Source organism: Bemisia tabaci, chromosome 9 (assembly GCF_918797505.1).
Source record: "Bemisia tabaci chromosome 9, PGI_BMITA_v3".
Classification (NCBI taxonomy): domain Eukaryota; kingdom Metazoa; phylum Arthropoda; class Insecta; order Hemiptera; family Aleyrodidae; genus Bemisia; species Bemisia tabaci.
The window spans coordinates 26,731,830-26,749,643 of NC_092801.1; the positions used below are offsets into that span (position 1 = coordinate 26,731,830).

The window sequence follows — 17,814 nt, forward strand, 5'->3', positions numbered from 1 at the left end:
TTTTATGGCGCGCTCTGCAGTGCCTACCCGCCACAAAAATCTGTCATGGTAGAGATCCTCCGGAAGCTGGCATCTCTCAATCTATTCACAGATAGAGAGATAGAAGTTAGTTTTTAAAAGTCGGTAATATTGACAGCTGGACCACATTTTGCAATTTGGAACTACAATTCCTGGCGTAGGTTAGAAACAATGTATGTATACCGTTAGTTTCCTTATGCACATAAGTGTTTTTCGGAATGAGCCAAAAATTATAGTTCCTAATTCCTGAACGTAGTCCAAGTGATTCTCTATGCCCTAGTCAGAAAAGAAGAAGAGGAAAATTACCAATGACTAAATTTCAAGTTTTTTCTAAATAACGGTCACAAATCGTGAGGGAGAAAAGAACAAAGAAACCTTAACCTCAAAACGGTGCGAGGAAAAAAGTAAAAACGTATAGATTCAAAGGCAGATAAAGATTGTTTAATTTTCAAGCTGAGCTTTGATGCAAAGCTTCACTAAACTCTAAAACAACACGAGTTAAACTACAATGTCGTTGAGACCTTACATTAATCAGTTAATCACATGGGACAGATGGTAAAATTCTGACTAAGATTGACATTACTCGTTTTCAACGACAGAACTTATGATAGACTTACGGTTGTTTACCTAATAATAGTCAAAAAATGAGACAATCATCTTATCTCTGTAGTAATGATTCTGTACATACTTCTTACATTTTTTTACTAAAACTTCAATCTCTTGTGACAAAAATTAACATTCAAGACGGAGTTTGAACAAAAGGGAAAAAATTGCGTCTCATAGAGGACTTTTAATTTATTAAGTTGATCATAAGTTACGTCTTTCAAATCTTTGTTCTCTGATAATTATCATCTGAGAGGCAAAGGAAAAGACAGTTCAGGTACATTTCAAACATAGGGATCTGATGCTCATACAATTGAATTACTTCTCATTTGAGAGAGGACAGGTTTAAAAGTAAATTCTGAGTGAGATGAAATTTTGAAAAAATTTAGGTAACACTTAAACAAAATTTTGAGGAACTAATAATGTTACTTGAACATTTTACACGCCCAATAAAAACCAAAAAAACCTAAATTTGACTAAAAAGTGCAGAGTTCTTGATAAATTATAGTCTTGTAGACTATATTTACACTCACTCAGCGGAATTTTAGACTAATCGAAAGCATGATCATGCTTCCTACGAAAATAAACTTGAAACTATGCCTCCTTTAGTTTCAAATTCCTGCCAATCAATGGTACAGGATTGAAATAAGAATACTGAATCAACAACAAATTAATGTACAAGTGCCTCCGGTTACGTTGTTCATACACTCCAGAGCAGTTTTAGTGATCCTACAATTCCGATGTCGTTGCATATTACATTGAGCAGACCAGCTAAAACGGCCACAGAGAACACATACACGAGACCCACTCCGATTTTCGGGATGACAGGTCCGAAGATGCTTGCCCTTACGTAGTCAATAACAATTGCTTCTATGCCCCTGGGGGAAAAAATCATGTATAAAAATTAAGTCTTGAAAATGTTTCAAATAAATAAAATAAGAAAGGTATTTTAAAATAACACAAAACCTTAACAACTTTAAACAACAGGTGACGCTGGAGCTAGGGAAATTTGTACCTTGATTTGCAACATCACAAATTTCTTGTTGTCCCTTACTTTTTCAAAGGATGTCCTGTCATCGCTAACACAGGACATTTAATCTGAAGTTTCCTCCCTGTTTCAAGATTATTCTGTGAGAGGTTGATGAAAAAATTTAGAGTAATTTTTTTTTGAAAAGACAGAAACAGAGCACACATTTTGGAACCCTGAAATCTAGTTACTCTCGACAGTTATACCAGGGAGAAATGCTATCCAGAGCATACACTAGTTATGAAAGTACAAATATTCTTTTGTTTTGAAAAATCCTGTAATTTTTTCCCAATTCTTTTTTGTTTTCTTTTTTAAAGATCGTGATTATTTCATTCTTAAATTACTGGTTTCTTTTATGGAGTTTCTTTTGTTGCTGAATTTTCTGAGACCATACAATCCTGATGTTTCATTCTCTACGTTCCTTTTTCTTGGTTTTCAACTATTTTATCTTACTATCACAAATTTGACCTTTAGAAGGGACTCAATTAAACTCACTCATTAAACCACACCATCATTTTTTAATATTTTTCCTCATTCTCGATACTAGAAGTAAAATTGAGTCAAATTACATCAGTTGGCTTTTTCCAAAAATTTTCAGAAATAAGAAATCTCAAATAATCCTTTGCCACAATTTCAACTCTCTGTTAAAGAACTCAAGGATAAGTCAAAGGCAAGTAGTCGAATCAAGGACTTTGTCGAATGCCTGGGCGAATAATCAAATGTTCTTGCTTACTTTGAAATTCTGATCCTTTCGCTAATTTTAAACACAATAATTATTTGCTCATCTATAAGAGAAATTTCTCTGAAGATTGACATTGTACAATTTGAAATAGGTACATTGGATCTAGTTCTTTGATGAGCTTCTATCTGGGGATTATTCAGCATGTCATTAAATAAAGAATTTTTAAAACATTGACAGTTAAAATATATGAGGAACATTTGAAAAGTAACATTCAAGATTTTATGAATTTTTACATTCAAAACATTGAAAACTCTGAAGTTCCTTGTCAAAAACATACAAGACTTTGTAAACTATTAAAATTTGACTATCTACCTAGACATTTGGTAAAATACCTGATTTGACTACTTGCCTGCAACAAGAATTCATTTTCTTATTTGAAGAGGGACTTGCGGAGAGAAAAGTTAGGTCTGACATTTTATCTGACATTAAAAACATTGAATCACTCACCAATGTGTGTGCATAACCATCAAAATGGCGAGCATGCTTTCAGTGCCGAAATTGGGTGCAATGAACGCCGCAGGAACTACAGGAAGAAGAAGAGCTGAGACCACTCGTTCAACAGTCCACAGTTTGGAGTGATCACCGTGCGCTGACAAACGAACACTGCTCGTTGAAAAACGGGTTACAGCAGTTTTAGAAACTGACAGACTCTGGAAAAATTTTCAGGGAAAATTATGAGGAGAGCTTCTTTTTCTATGGGTAAAATCACTTTGTCAAAATTTCTCCTTCTTATTTTCTTTTTGTGACTTTTGAGGAGACTTGAAGGTTCTGTCCTTGGCAGTGTTCATATTTTTCAACACATCAATTTTCCAAAAAGATTCATTAATACTCAAAATATAAGTTCTGAAAATTAAGTTGCACCACAGAAATGGCCATTCACACTCCCGGACCGAGGTCCCCGGACACCATTCACACTCCCGGACCGAGGTCCCCGGACAGCGATGCCCGGGGACGTTCCACTCGGACCGGGCCGCGATTGGTATCTGGTACCTGGGAGTGGGCCTGGAAAACCCCCCCGGGGCTCGCCGGATCTGGGGGCACTTCGGTTCCCCCTCAATCCAGTGCGGGAGAAAGCAGATTTTCACTTCCGTTTAAACAAAAAAAAAAAAAAAAAAACCACAGAAATGCAATAGTTCTCATCAGAATATTAATCATCCTTTTATTTGCCTCAGTAGGATGTGCTTGGTTCTAAATCCTCCTTTCTGCCAAAAATTGTCTATTTCCAAAGATATTGAGGAATTGTTTGCCGCGAGTTCAAGATTGTTGCTAATTTTTTGCATTGGTAAGGTGGTTAAATTAAAAAAGTTTTACAGAGCCGTCATCCGAGGAAAATATTTCTTGGGACGGTAAAAGCAGTTGACCAAACATTGCCGGAGCAAAATTTGGACCAAAACATCATTTTTTCTGCAAGATTTTATTTTTCTTTTAACCAAATTTTTACATTTGTAACAAAAGTTCAAACACTTTAGAGCTCTTCATTTTGAATGCAAAAAAAATTGCAAAAACTGACACCTTTGCGGAAAGTTGTCAAAACCTGAAAGTCCTTAACTTACAGGAAAAATTGATTGAATACATGGATTTACAGATGGATTATGATTGTGCACTTACAGAGCCATTCTTCTGTTGAAGAAGACTATTGTTGGCTAAGGCAGGCGAAATGGTTGCTCGAAGGAGTGAGTGCCCATGATTATCTGTAACATCAAAATCAAGGTAAATAACATGGTTGAAATAGACAAGAAATCATGTCAAGGTCAGACTTCACTTGAAACATTGACATTCTAACATACTGCACATGCAACTTTGAAAGCTTGAATCAAGTTTGGTTCCCTCAGCAAAGCATAACACCTGCCTGGTGTAATAGGACTTTATTTACCCAATATCAAAGACACTTAAAATGTTTACTACATCCTAAAACCTTCATGAAAAAAGAAAAAATGATGAGATATTGGCGAAGGGGGTGAAACATCACAGACTTTGACAACACTTTCAGCGCGACTGAAGTATGGATTGTCAATTCCTCAAAACCAGGGCAAATTTTAGGAATTTCTGGCTAAAACTCAAGAAAATTCCATTAATCACTGCATGATGTAGGGCAGTAAGCAATCAAGGGAATGCTTCGCGTTCAGAGCCTCAATCATGCAGGCAAGCATGATAAAGCAATGTGATGTGTATCTGGCAGACCCTGATGTAAAGAAAATTCCTGTCGACAATTCCGAAAACACTTTCCCCCAATAATATGAAATGGTTTAGCCAGGAGCAAAGCAGTTGTTAGCTCATACGAGATATAGGGCATCAAAGAGGGTTATCAATCGACGTAACCCAGTGACCAAGCAAAATTCGCGATGGCATTCTTATGAGTGCAATAAATAATGACAGGCGGCGTCAACTTTCCGGGCTGGAGAAGGAATTTCATTTGTTAATCGAGCAAAAAACTTTTACCGAAGCGGCAGGTGTGATTTTAATTAATTGAAATGAAATTTTCTTACCAAACAGGTTGATAGCGGTTCTTCGCATGAGACAGGAGAGACTCATTTTTTGCTAATTAGCAGGTAAAACTTGATCAAACTGAACACCACGCAAGACAATTAGTAAACTTGCTATTTTATCAAATAAAACACTTCTGATAAGACCTTAACCTACGATAAAATTTCTAACCTCGCAATTTTTTTACCCTTTTTATTCAAGGACAAAAATTTGTCATCGCTAAAATCCCTCTGAGATATTGTGAATGGGAACTTTTTCGCTATTGATAGAGGCAAACTGAAATCAGAGTGAGGTACGGATTGAGGTTATGTTTATGTGTGCATGTATGTACTTCCAATTCTCACAAGTCGATTTTATTTTATTTTCCGTATTTATAAGTAGTTCCTTTTAATCTAATTCTTCTCTAATAGTTTTCAATTTTACCCTTAACAGCTTTAAGTGCATATAAAATGCTGTCATCAACATTGCTGCAGAGGAAAATTATTTCTTGCGGTGTTTCATAGTGCTATGAGTCTCTCCTGTGGGAGGAAAAGTACAATTTTACCACGTTAGACCATGTTATTTAGGCAAATTTTCAAAGCTTACAATGTCTCTTGGTCCATGTATAAAACACCTACAATCTACTTTGCTTTCCGATATGCAGCTACTAAATCCAAATTTGATATCAAACATATCCGCAACATTGGAGTACTGGCGCACATTGATGCAGGTAAGGAATTCTAATTAAACATCAGCCTTAAAAAGAAAAAAAAACCTTGAAGTATTCAAATTACAAAGCTCTACATCACAAGTTGTCATGGACTCATCTTGAACATGAAAATTAAAAGCAACAACAATGGACTTCCAGACAGGGCAAGATCGAAACACCACAAGATAGGTAAACGTGTTTCCTTGTCCAAATTTCTCTCCTTACAAGTGAGAAATTGGTGGGGTTTTTTTTTTCAGTTCAGCCAACTGAGCATAAAATTTAATCTTGAAGAACGTTTCAATTTCTTTGTAGTCCCGTTGACCTCCGATTTTTGGCCGACTGAAAATTTGAATGACCCAAATAAAGAAAATGCTCTTTTCTGACTCATGTGTATACGCTAAATTACATACGCGTATACGTCTGATGTGCTAAATTTTGATGTGCACAATGTATTTTGCACGAAATATTGGTGAGAAAACATATATTTGGGTGCATGATTTTGTACCGTATCTAATGGTTCATTATAAATTTCAAACAATATTTTAATGATGCAGTATCTTAAAAATGCAGTTATATTATTGCCTGTAGGTTAAATTGCTGATTACATCATAGTTGAACGTAACTCAGCAAGACATGTATCTTCAACCCACAAAAGCAATGCTTGTAACATACCTGTACTAAAATGTAATGAATGAAATTAAATCAATATGCTGTCATCTCACAATCAAGTTGTGAGTCGAGATGAAATTATTTCTGTGGAAATTAGTTTAAATATAAACTAATCACTTGTTTTTGGGGGTTTTTTCTCCTCAGGTAAAACTACTACCACTGAGAGAATGCTGTTTTACTCAGGAAAGATTCGAGCCATGGGTGAGGTACACCACGGTAACACAGTCACAGACTATCTGGAGCAAGAACGTAAAAGAGGTAAAATAATAAATCTGTCGGTACTTTTAGAATTTTTGGAACAGGGAGTTTTCGTCCCTCATATTTCCCTAGCAGACTTCTAGCAAAAATGACTCTGTTTGAAGGGAGTCAAATCAGTATTTTCGAAAAGGGAGGAGTACATTTTGGTACAAACAATGAAGTGTCTCAAAATGTATGTGAACTGGAGCTCAACTGAAAATAGCCAACATTGATTCAGTTATTCACTCGGCATTAGATTCTTTGTACAGAGCTTCATAATACTCTGCTGAAAAAAAATTTAATGCAATGTAGTGCCAACATTACTACTTTCCTTAGGAATTTTTTTCATCAGAGGAAAGGTCAATAAGTGCTTGTTTTTTGTGTTTTTGACCATTTTGCGCTGAAAACTAGGAAAAAGATGCGAACTAAAAAAACCTTTTATCAGATTACCATTCCCAAAGCATTTTATCAGATCAAGAAACCATTTCCATCAGCTGCTCGCCATCCTCTGAATGTCATAGTTGAGCATTGCACTGAACCCTACTTTATAAAGCCTCTATCATGAGACTGTTTGCTGAAATCCTCCTAAACCCCAAAAAAGGTAGGTGAAAGTGGAGGATTTGATTGCCCCCAAGAATTATGGACTCTAAGGAGAAGAAAAATTCTGAATTGCGAAAGTGAAGTTCGATGTTTTCAGTGCAATATGCCGAAATTTCCAAAATGTGAATTTCATCTGGAAAAGAAATGTTCCGTTTTCTTTGAATCACTTAAGACCCTCCTCTATAATCGCTTTTAAATGTAGGCGATATCACATCTAGGATTTTTTCCTGCCTTCAAGGTCTTTTCATAGATATGTTTCTCTTTTCCAGGAATTACAATTACATCAGCTGCTGTCACATTTCCATGGTCCGATCACCAAATTAACTTGGTTGACACCCCTGGTCACATCGACTTTACAACAGAAGTCGAGCAGTCTTTGGCAGTAATGGATGGAGGGGTGGTTGTCCTTGACTCATCTTCAGGTCTCATTTTATATTTTTAAAATATTTGTCTTTCCATGAACATAAAAGTTTGATCAATACTCTATTGGAAATAAGTTTTCCCTCGATAATTTTGTTTGAATTTTTAACATGAAGACGTTGCAGTTTAAGAGGAAGCAGAATTTCCTGATCTTGCAATGGTCAAATCATGGCAAATGCAAGACAAATCTTGGGTGGTACAGCAATTTTATAAAATGGTGACTATTTTTCTTTTGTTCAATACTTTAAAAATAAAATAAGGCAACTTGCACATTTTACTTTGATTTTGGGCATTTTGCAGTAGAACCAAACAATTTGCCATGAGGCAAATTGGAAATAACGCTGCAGGGCAGAAAGGCAGGATCATGGCAAACAATCAGCATTGTAAAACTTCCTACACTTCCGGTATTTTTATTTTATCGGCTGATAGGAAAAATCTTTGAATGTCTGTAAATTTTTTACTGTGAATCATCTTATTTTCAGGAGTTGAAGCGCAAACTTTGACAGTATGGCGGCAGGCGCAGAATTACAAAATTCCATGCATCGTTTTCGCGAATAAAATGGATAGAGCAGATGCAAATCTGAAACTATGCCTGCAAGGTCTCATACAAAAATTAGAGGTTACCCCTTTACTACTTCAAATTCCTGTCAGAGGTGAGTTTACAAAATAGTAGGCGGATCCACTGAACATCAAAAACTGTCTATAAAAATTACTTCTTGCTGTCAAGTTAAATACTTTGCATGTATTTCTGCGGAATAGGAAAAATATTTTTCAAATCAAGTTTCATATCAGACACAAAAATAACTTACTTACTCAACTAGTTACTTGCGAGTTTTGTAATCGATGGCATGTAGATTATCATTTCACTGGCAAAGAAAGCTATTGCATGATCATCCAAACATCACTAAATTTCTCCTTGTAAAATACTCATATCCGAGAAATCTCTCAAACCTGTTCCTCAAAATATTTCAGTTACACTAGATTAAATTGGACCAAATTTAACGGAAATCCATCAAGTCGCATTTTTGCTAAAAACGAATTAAGAGATTTTGAATTCAACTGATCTTAAATTTTCCTTAAATAAAAATTAAAGGTCAAGAAAAAATATTTTAAACTTGATAATAGTCATTTCACTTTCCTCTTAACATTGAGGGTTATAGATTAATGAAACTCTAAAGTTCTTTTTATCTGGTCAAACTTGGTGGTATTCATTGTTTTTCTGTTAATTTAGTCAAATTACAATTGTAAAAATCACCTCAAATCTAGAGAAAATATTATGTACAATTTTCTCCAGGAATCAGCATTCTATCTGAAAAACTTGGTAAATTGAGATGTTCATGGGATTCTCTCCCTTAAAACAGCAGTTTAGATTTAGCCAATGTCATTATTTGTTTTATCATGAGCTTTTGATCCATTTTCATCCCATAATTTCTAAATTAAAAATTCAATGCTTGCACTGGTTTTTGACGATGCAACCGATGGGTTGTTACCAGTTGTGTGTGAAAATGGGAAAGTCTCGGAACCAAGTTTAGATGAATCTTAGTGTAAAAATTGTGTCGTTAACGCAAAATCAAGGTGGAAATGGCATGTTTTATGTAAAACTAGTCAACAGTCAAAGTCATTTATTTCTTGCTAAATAATTTAGCAACTTTAGTCCTTTCCACAATTATTGTGGAAAGGACCCTGCACACCTCTTATGGGAAGCTGCACCACGACCGATTGCCTTCTGACTTATGTCATTCGATTCTCCTCAAGATGCTGATCAAAAGTTATATTTGCACCAACTTTCTACGATGCACCGTTTTTGCAAAAAGACCTAAGAGAAGATTCAATTATTCGGCGACTATGAATAAAAAAGAACAAAGCATTTGAGGACAGGCCCGATGTAAATAAGGAAAAAACGTAGTGCGTGTCCGTCTTCTTATCTGTACCTGCCGACTCAGGGGCTGTCTCCCTCTCGCACTCGCCTGGTATACGTTCAGATTTTCCTGTTCTTATGCTCCTCGAGAATCTGATTTGAATGGTCGAGCAAAACGGCGCACGGAATCCAAGATAAGACTGCCGCTCGGTGCGGGAGTTCGCATGATTTCCTTGTTGACACACAGCCGCTTGTCAATCAGGAACTTAAATGAAGAATCTCTCTGGCTTTTTATCGCCAAATAATTGAATCTTTTTGCGAAAACGGTGCATCGTAGAAAGTTGGCGCAAATATAACTTTTGATCAGCATCTTGAGGAGAATCGAATGACATAAGTCAGAAGGCAATCGGTCGTGGTGCAGCTTCCCATAAGAGGTGTGCGGGGTCCTTTGTTTTATAAGAGCGGAAAACAGGTCTTCACTCAGAAATTTTCTAAGAAGAAAGGCTTTCACAATGAGAAGAACAATTTGGAAAATGAGAAGTCTATGATCTTTTTGCATCTCTGTATGCTTGATTCATAAATGGAACTACGTATGAATCAATCTTCTCAACATCGACGCATATGGATATAGCGTAAAGAAGATAATGAGTCTCAGGGTGGGAAAGATTACGCCCATGTTTTCAAAGAACCATTTTACTAGTTTTAAATGTTCCTCTTAATTGTTGGACAGTTAAGGACAAATTATCAGGATTGATTGACATAATTGACATGAAGGAATTCAAGTTCATTGGTGAGCAAGGAGAGGACGTCATGGAGAAACAACTGACTGAGGTAGACGGAGTAGCATGGGAAAGCGCGAAAGAAGCTCGTAACCGTTTAACCAGCGCCCTCGCTGATATTGATGATAACATTGCTGATTTTGTAATCACCTCAGACTCGTTGGATGGCATCTCAAGCAAGGAGTTGACTGAAGCTGTACGCAGAGTCACTATTCAGCGGGTAAAGATTTTCATATGATTAATGTTTTTATCAGTCATGCCAACTTGTTCGGGACCTATCATAAAATAAGTGATGCTCTAGGAAGGAAGGGGAGGTCTGAGCCTGTGTTACAGCCTTTTTTCTATTTAAATTGTAAATTTACAGCAAATTTGTTTTTATGTATTATGAAATAATTAAATATAAATATGTATTGATTCCACCAACTGAGATTTTGAAATGCTGTAAGGTTTTACTTATTTTGCCAGCTTTAATTGAGACGGTAAAGAATATTTAACTGGTTTACTTTATAAGTGAAATCTAGGAAATATTGAAAATATAAGTGAATTTGAGAATATCTTTAATTTTTAAAAATCAGCTTCGAAAGTAGAAACGTGTTACAGGTGTGTCACAGGGGAAGTTCAGGAATGCGTCATGTAACAGTAAAATGGGCGCTGCGTGCACATTTTATCAGAAATCCAAGGTGTAAAATGTATGCAAGTGGTTAATTTTTCATCCAAAGTTTATCACAAAAAGTTTATGTGTGGGGGTTTAACAAAGCGATATGTAACTTTCTTTCTGTGTCACGAGGCATCACCAGAGGAAAGAGGGAGTCAAAAAATCCAATTTGGAGCAGTATATATTTTGCAAACAGTCCCTGTAAAAACTTATAATGCACTCTTTAGAGATAAAATTTCCTCTATGTTGTACACTCATAAAACTGTATGCACTTTGTTTTAGCCAATTGCAGTCAGTCTTCTTTTTAGTTCAAGAGAATCGAATAATCAAATTTCAATATCAAATTTTTTTAATATTTCCTTGATGCCAGAATTTTCAAAAACTGCAATGCTCATTTTCTGTTTCAGAAAGCCGTTCCTGTTTTGTGTGGAAGTGCATACAAAAATGTAGGTGTTCAGAAATTGATGGATGCTGTTGTGCAGTACCTCCCATCCCCTCTAGATCGACACGATGCAGATATTCTGAATCTCTTCGGTCACAACTTGTACGCCCGTGTTTTCAAAATCATGCACGATAAAATGAAAGGACCCATAACTTTTTTTAGGATCTACAGTGGCAAACTAGAAAAGGTAAATTGAATGATCCTGATTTTTGGCTATCATTCATCATCGGCTTACTTAATTGAAGTAAAATTCCAAGGGACTAAGGGCGAATTAAATCACATTCATAGTTATCCTAGCATAATTGCGCCTCCAAAATCTGCCATTTTTGGGTCTTAAGAGATCAAAAAAGAGCCCATGATAGCAGAGCCAATCAAAAGAAGCCCCATTTACCCTCCTAAAGGCGATACACTCTCTATAAAGATACTTTTCCTAAATGATGCCAAGAAGAAACTACCTGTGAAATGCAATAAACCACTAGTGGGGCAATTTTCTCTTTGTAATGAACGATTAATTATCGATCATTTTATAACATCTCATCTCCTTTTTAAGACTGGTCATTTTCTCATAATATTCCTCCTGTATTGTTATTTTCAGCTCATAGAAAGGGCTAACTAATATCCGGTACGAACAATTGCATTGTTTACGCAGCACATATGATTTTCGGTTGATATTTTTAAAAACTAATTAGAGACAAGCTTATGTTCTATAATGTTTTTTCCTTTACAGAACCAGAAGATCTTCAATCTTCGTGCTGAATCTAGCGAACAAATAAAGAATGTGATGATAGCTTACGCTGATGATTATGAAGAAGTCAATACTGTTACGGCTGGCAATGTTGCAGCAGTGACTGGTTTGAAGGTTAGGCAGAATTTCTTTATCTTTCTTTTCATGACTCATTATGTAGCACTTAGTTTGTACTCAAAATACTTGTACTAAAACTTGGTCGCTTTAGTACCAAAGTGTTTGTAAAACATCCCTCCAAGCTATAATATCTTAAGTATAAAGTTGACACACTGGAAAAAAACAGCTTTGGCTCTGAACACCTTAATTGAATCGACGCATGCGAAAACGTCCGTTATCTAATACAGGGTTTTATCATTGCGGTGGGTTTCTTTTGTCCCACGACACTGATGGATAGGATCGATCTCTTTTGTAAACGTTTAATTACACTTAGGGGATTATTTATAAAATAGAGCGTGAAAGTTTCATAATAAGCGGGCAATATTATAAACTGAACATGGCACATTAGAGCTTTAAATTTCTTTTTCTCAAAATCTACAGCCTTTGAAGAGTAAAATTTGAACTGACATTACTCAATTCTTGGTTGATATTTTTGTAAAATTTATCTTCCAGCTCTGCTATCAATAATTGAATTTTAAGTGTTTTTGGGCTAGGGTCTCTTTGCCGGTCAGTGGTCACAAATGTTATATTTTTGGCTTGTAGGATACAAAAAGTGGTGATTACATAAGTTCTAGTCAGAATTGCGTCCGAGACTTGAGCGCAACCCTAGCAAAGAAGAAGAGAATTTCTGAAAAAGAAGCGTACCAATTATTAGGAGGAGATGTCATCATTCCTGATCCTGTGTTCTTCTGCACGATCGAAGCACCCTCGTTATCGGTACAAAATGCATTCGAACTAGCCTTAGAAAATCTCAAGAGGGAAGACCCAGGTTTGAGAGTCACTACTGATCCAGACACTGGTCAAACGATTCTTGGAGGTATGAAAAGAATCACGTTTCCATCCGAATAAACATCCAAAACTGAAAATATTCCACTCTCACCACAGGATTATCATAGAAAAGTCCTTGTAAATAAAAATACTGTTCAATTTCAAAATTCTGGCTCGTTCATAATATTGAAGGCTAAAGTCGTAAAATATCCATCGATAGCCGAAGTGTGAAATCACGTATCTTTATTGCACTGTTTCATAATTTTTGCCCCTTATTTTTTATCAAAGAGGAGCAAGTCAACTGCATAGTCTGATTTTTATGCAGAAAATTCTGTTAATAGAGAAGAAAAGTCGAGGAAGTTTACGAGAAATTACATTGAAAGGTTTTCCAAAGGAAAAATAAAGTATGACTGGAAATCTGCAACGTCGCAAATCATAATCCGTGATTTTGCACCTTAGCCATAGCCATGGATCATCAATTAGCAACGTTTAAAAAACTCACATTAATTTTTTTTTTTTTTTTCAAAAGAAAAGTAACTGAAATATATTCTTAAAAATTTCTGAGAATATTTTAAAATAAATGAAGAAAATTTACAGAAAATTTTCACCAAAATTGTTAGTTACCTATATTTGAAGAAAATAAAATATGAGCAAATATTTGTAATGCCACAATTCGAGGCAAGCTTTTTCGACTGTAGCTATCGAATGCACTCATAAAGGAACTTGCATCCCGATTTTTGCTGTATCTAAAACTGAACCATTAAGTTTTTTATATTGATATTGAAATGTCATTTTTTCTCCAATTGTTTTTAGGAATGGGCGAATTACACTTGGAAATCGTCAAAGATAGAATTAGAAGTGATTATAAAATTGAAGCAGATGTGGGTCCATTGCAAATTGCTTATAGAGAATCCGTTGTCGGAAGAGCTAAAATCACTCATGAGTCAAAAGTTGCCGTAGGTATGTTTTAAAAACAATGATTTTAAGAAAAGTAAAAAAAATACTCGAAACACAAAACTGGAAAACCATATCTATGGTGAAGCTGTTTGTCCAAATTTTTCCATGATTTTCAACTTTGTTATGACCATTAACAGTGCCTAAATTTTTGTGATTTTTCTTCGGCTTTTCATTAAAAATTTCAAAGAATCATCTCTAAGGGGAGAAAAATTTATTCACAGTCCGACCAATCCAAAGCTGACAGTTAAGTGGACCTAGCAAGGTGATGCCGGAAGCTAGTAAGTTCAACCAATCAGCAAACTCCGTTTCCCGGGCTTGGCTATGTCATCAGAGCTCGCCAAAAATAGGTATTGCTTCAAATGGGTCCTATTATTAGCATTTTCAAAACGGGACTCCTTTGCCATTTAGGATTAAAAAAATTCCTAGAAGCTTAGTTCATTCCGTACTTTCAGAAAAGGAATAAAAAAAATGCATCCCACTGACCCATTGGGTCAAAAAATCTATTTTTGAGATGTTGGTTTGATTTTGTCAGTGCCTTTAAGCATAACTTGCAAATGGTTTATTTCATTTTTTGCCAGCATAGGTAGTAAAGTTTTATCAGACTGCGTTAATTTTAAGCCCTGAGTTTGGCAGATCGGAACTTTAAAAAAAAATGTCATTTATTTCTTTTTTTGCCAGCAGAGGTCATAAAATTTTATCAGACGGCGTTAATTTTAAGCCCTGCATGAGCTTGGCAGATTGGAATTTTCATATGATTTTTGAACTGAGTTTCAAAACTACAAACTTCAAACCACCACGACTCGGGTCAAATTTATAATTTTTGGGTGATTTATTTCCCAAAATGACTTTGGAGCCTTCCTCAATGCTCTGGTATCAAAAATCAATTTTGCGCTTGTAACTAAAGTGTGCAATGTTTTCTTCCACAGGAAAGTACGCTAACAATGTTTCAGTTACACTGTCTGTCGAGCCAGCACCACCGGATAACAAAGATCTTCTGAAACTAGATCGAAGCAGTCAAGAATTAGCTTCTAAAATGAGCACTCTCACACAACAACATTTAAAAGCAATGAAGAGGGGAATCGAGTCATCCATGTTTCACGGGCCAAAAGTTGGATGTCCTGTCATGAACGCTAAGTTCACGTTGAATTGGTTTGAAACTCATAGGAGCACTCCTGAGTCAGTCGTAGCATCTGCAACAGCTCAGTGTGTTCAAAAAGTGAGTTGTGTTTTTTTAGTATTACAACATCTCCGTCTGCACAGTATTTGATCTAAAATTCATTTTCCTCTGAAGCCCTCACTAACTCAAGCTAGCTCAATAACTAAATAATGTGCGTTTAATTGTAATTGGACATATTTCTATCAAACGGAACTAGGTAGTATGGTTCTGCAGTCAATTTTTCATAATCTGATTTTGCATCGCCTTATTTCTTTAGGTATTAGCTGAGGCAGGCACATCTTTACTGGAACCAATCATGACCGTTGAAGTGATGGCTCCGAATACTATATCACCAAAAGTAATGGCTGAGTTGTCAAAGCGGCGAGGACAGATCCTCAATATCTCTGAAAGGAAAGGAACTATGGTAAGGGTTGAATTGCTTTTTCACATCTATCCGACAAGCCCTCAACTATCAATGGATTAGGGCGTCGGTATTTTTTCAATACACGGTTTCTAATTTGCAGAAAGGCTTGAGTAGCAAAACCTTTGAAGATCGATTCTTAAGACTGAATTAAGATTACATATTTTGTTTTTTAATATGTTTTCATTTGAGCAATTTTAAGGGGTAGTGTGGCCTCTTAAAGGTCTGAAAATTTTTATTTTTTTTTTTTTAAGTGTAGCCGGTTTCAGGTCACTTTGTCCAGTTTTTTTGCTCCAAAGTCAGTATAACAATAGTTTTTTGTCTTACAACATGCTGGTCCAACGAGTGAAGCATATCTAAAATTGTAGGATTTCGTCTAAAAAAATGTTCTATTCAAACAATCATGATTTAGAATGTTTTTGGTCCCTTTTCAATTTTTATTTTGCACTTATTCATTTCATATTGAATTTGTATGGTAAAAAATCAATCAGACAAACTTTGTTGGAAGAAATGTTCTACAGAAAATTTGCACTGATTCAATTTACATATAATAATGCAGGCCGCATTCATCAACAAAATTTCATGAAATGGGGTCGGGTGTTATTCTAATGTGATTTATCCATTTCTACTGACAAAAAAAAGTACGGGAGGTTTAGAGGATATAAAAAATATATCTCCATCCAAATTGGCTCAAATGATAAAATTTCATAGAAAAAAAATAGTCTAATCAGTCAGAAAATTGATCCTCCAAGTTTCGATTCGAGACACCTTGAATAGTTACCCCCAAATGTAGCCTTCAAATGACTAAACGCGGGCAAACTCATTTGTTACAGAAACAGCCTCTCTTTATAGAGACTTAACGTTTGTCCCACTCCGTTACTTCTCTCCGTCTAGCAAAATGGATAACCCTATTGTTTACATCATCACAGCCAGTTTCAATTTGAACCAACTGCTTTAAATAGTAGTAATATTGTACTCACTTGATCAACCTTTGACCGATTCTTCAATGCTCTCTTACTTCAGTCAATTAAAAACAGTTTTTTTTCTTTTTTTTTTTGCAGACGATAACAGCTAATGTCGCTTTGTCGCAGCTTCTTGGTTTCTCCCGAGAATTGCGCATAAGTACGTCCGGCACAGCATCGTTCACCATGGAATTTTTGGCTTTCCTACCGGTGGATCCCACGTTAGAGGGTGAAGCGATTAAAAACATCACCGGTTTTTATCCTTGAGACTGTTTTTTATAAAATGACACCTATCAATTTGGCATGCTAAGACGATGCCTATGAATTTTGTTTGCAGCAATCGGCAGTAACTTCAGACGTTTTGAATGGTTGCATGGAAGTGAAGGAGAACCGATTCATGTAAATGGATTTAGTGAATCATTCAGAAAATTCATCCTTAAGAAAGCTCTCTTGCAGAGCAGAACTGAAAAGCCGCTAATTCTTTAATTTTTATTCAGAAAACCTTCAATAACTACGAACTAGGGTAAGCTGTACCTAATTATATTCTATTGGCTACATTCCTCTTTCTCAAATTCTTGATTTTTTCGTCTCGAAAAAGGTGAGTTTTTTGTTGGTTTGGTGGAAATTCCAGTATTAATTAGCATACTTTTTGTATTTTTTTTTAAAACCACCATATCTCCGTGCGTCCAACTTTGCTGTCAGCACAATATTGACTGGAGGTTGAGGAAAATTTGGGAAGAGCCTGAAAGGCAATGCGGCAATTTGAAAAATAAGAGAATGGGTCCCGATGAGGAATCGTTCATGGTTCGTCTGCCCTGATTTGTGTGCTCCAGGTTGCTGCCAATGGTACTCTAACATGTTTTCTTTCTATACAATTTAGATTGTATCAAATAAATAAATGGCTTCTAGTGCTGATCGCAAACCTCTCTGCTTCCCTCTTCAGACCCATTTTTTAATATTTGGTAGACCTTACAAAGTTTCTGCTGAGATTCGTCATAACAGACTAACAGATGTAAAATTTAAAGAGAGTAATTAAGATAGGGAGAAAATATATAAGCCCATGTTTGTATTTCCCCTTTTTTTATACTTGCGCAAATCTTGTTTCATTTTTGTTGAATAAAAGTTTTTATTAAACGTTACCGATGATTTCAGTTGTTTACCCTGAACTCTGAAGCTTAAGAATTGGATTAATTTGAAACGATTCAATAGGTTTTTCAGGAAGTAACCCAAGTACATTTCACAAGGCATAATTTTTTGACTTGTTTAATTTTTACAAAAGGCAACTACGCAATATTCGCACCTGAAATGTTGTGAGCATGTCTTAATGATCAAGGAAAATGTCAAACAACGTTTTCAAGTGTTATGTTGTTTAGTTATCAGTCAAGGAAGTAGTACAAGCAATATGAATGAAATGCAGCTATGCTGTC

General features: G+C 35.7%; 2 protein-coding genes across 2 annotated transcripts; one reads left to right on the forward strand and one right to left on the reverse strand.

Annotated features, from left to right (window-relative positions):
• Nucleotides 1-437: 437 nt before the first annotated feature.
• On the reverse strand, nucleotides 438-5,077 carry SdhD (succinate dehydrogenase, subunit D). Its single transcript, XM_019052446.2, has 4 exons — nucleotides 4,877-5,077; nucleotides 3,999-4,081; nucleotides 2,838-3,040; nucleotides 438-1,499 (listed from the first exon to the last, which is right to left on the reverse strand). The coding sequence occupies exons 1-4, from the start codon at nucleotides 4,920-4,922 to the stop codon at nucleotides 1,322-1,324; spliced, it is 510 nt and encodes a 169-aa protein (XP_018907991.2). The 5' UTR covers nucleotides 4,923-5,077; the 3' UTR covers nucleotides 438-1,321.
• A 116-nt stretch (nucleotides 5,078-5,193) lies between these two features.
• Nucleotides 5,194-17,526, forward strand: mRRF2 (mitochondrial ribosome recycling factor 2). Its single transcript, XM_019052442.2, has 12 exons — nucleotides 5,194-5,583; nucleotides 6,376-6,489; nucleotides 7,338-7,490; nucleotides 7,971-8,141; nucleotides 10,077-10,345; nucleotides 11,188-11,409; nucleotides 11,950-12,081; nucleotides 12,667-12,940; nucleotides 13,705-13,851; nucleotides 14,775-15,064; nucleotides 15,282-15,428; nucleotides 16,487-17,526. Exons 1-12 carry the CDS (start codon nucleotides 5,430-5,432, stop codon nucleotides 16,652-16,654), a joined length of 2,241 nt encoding a protein of 746 aa, XP_018907987.2. The 5' UTR covers nucleotides 5,194-5,429; the 3' UTR covers nucleotides 16,655-17,526.
• Nucleotides 17,527-17,814: the final 288 nt, after the last annotated feature.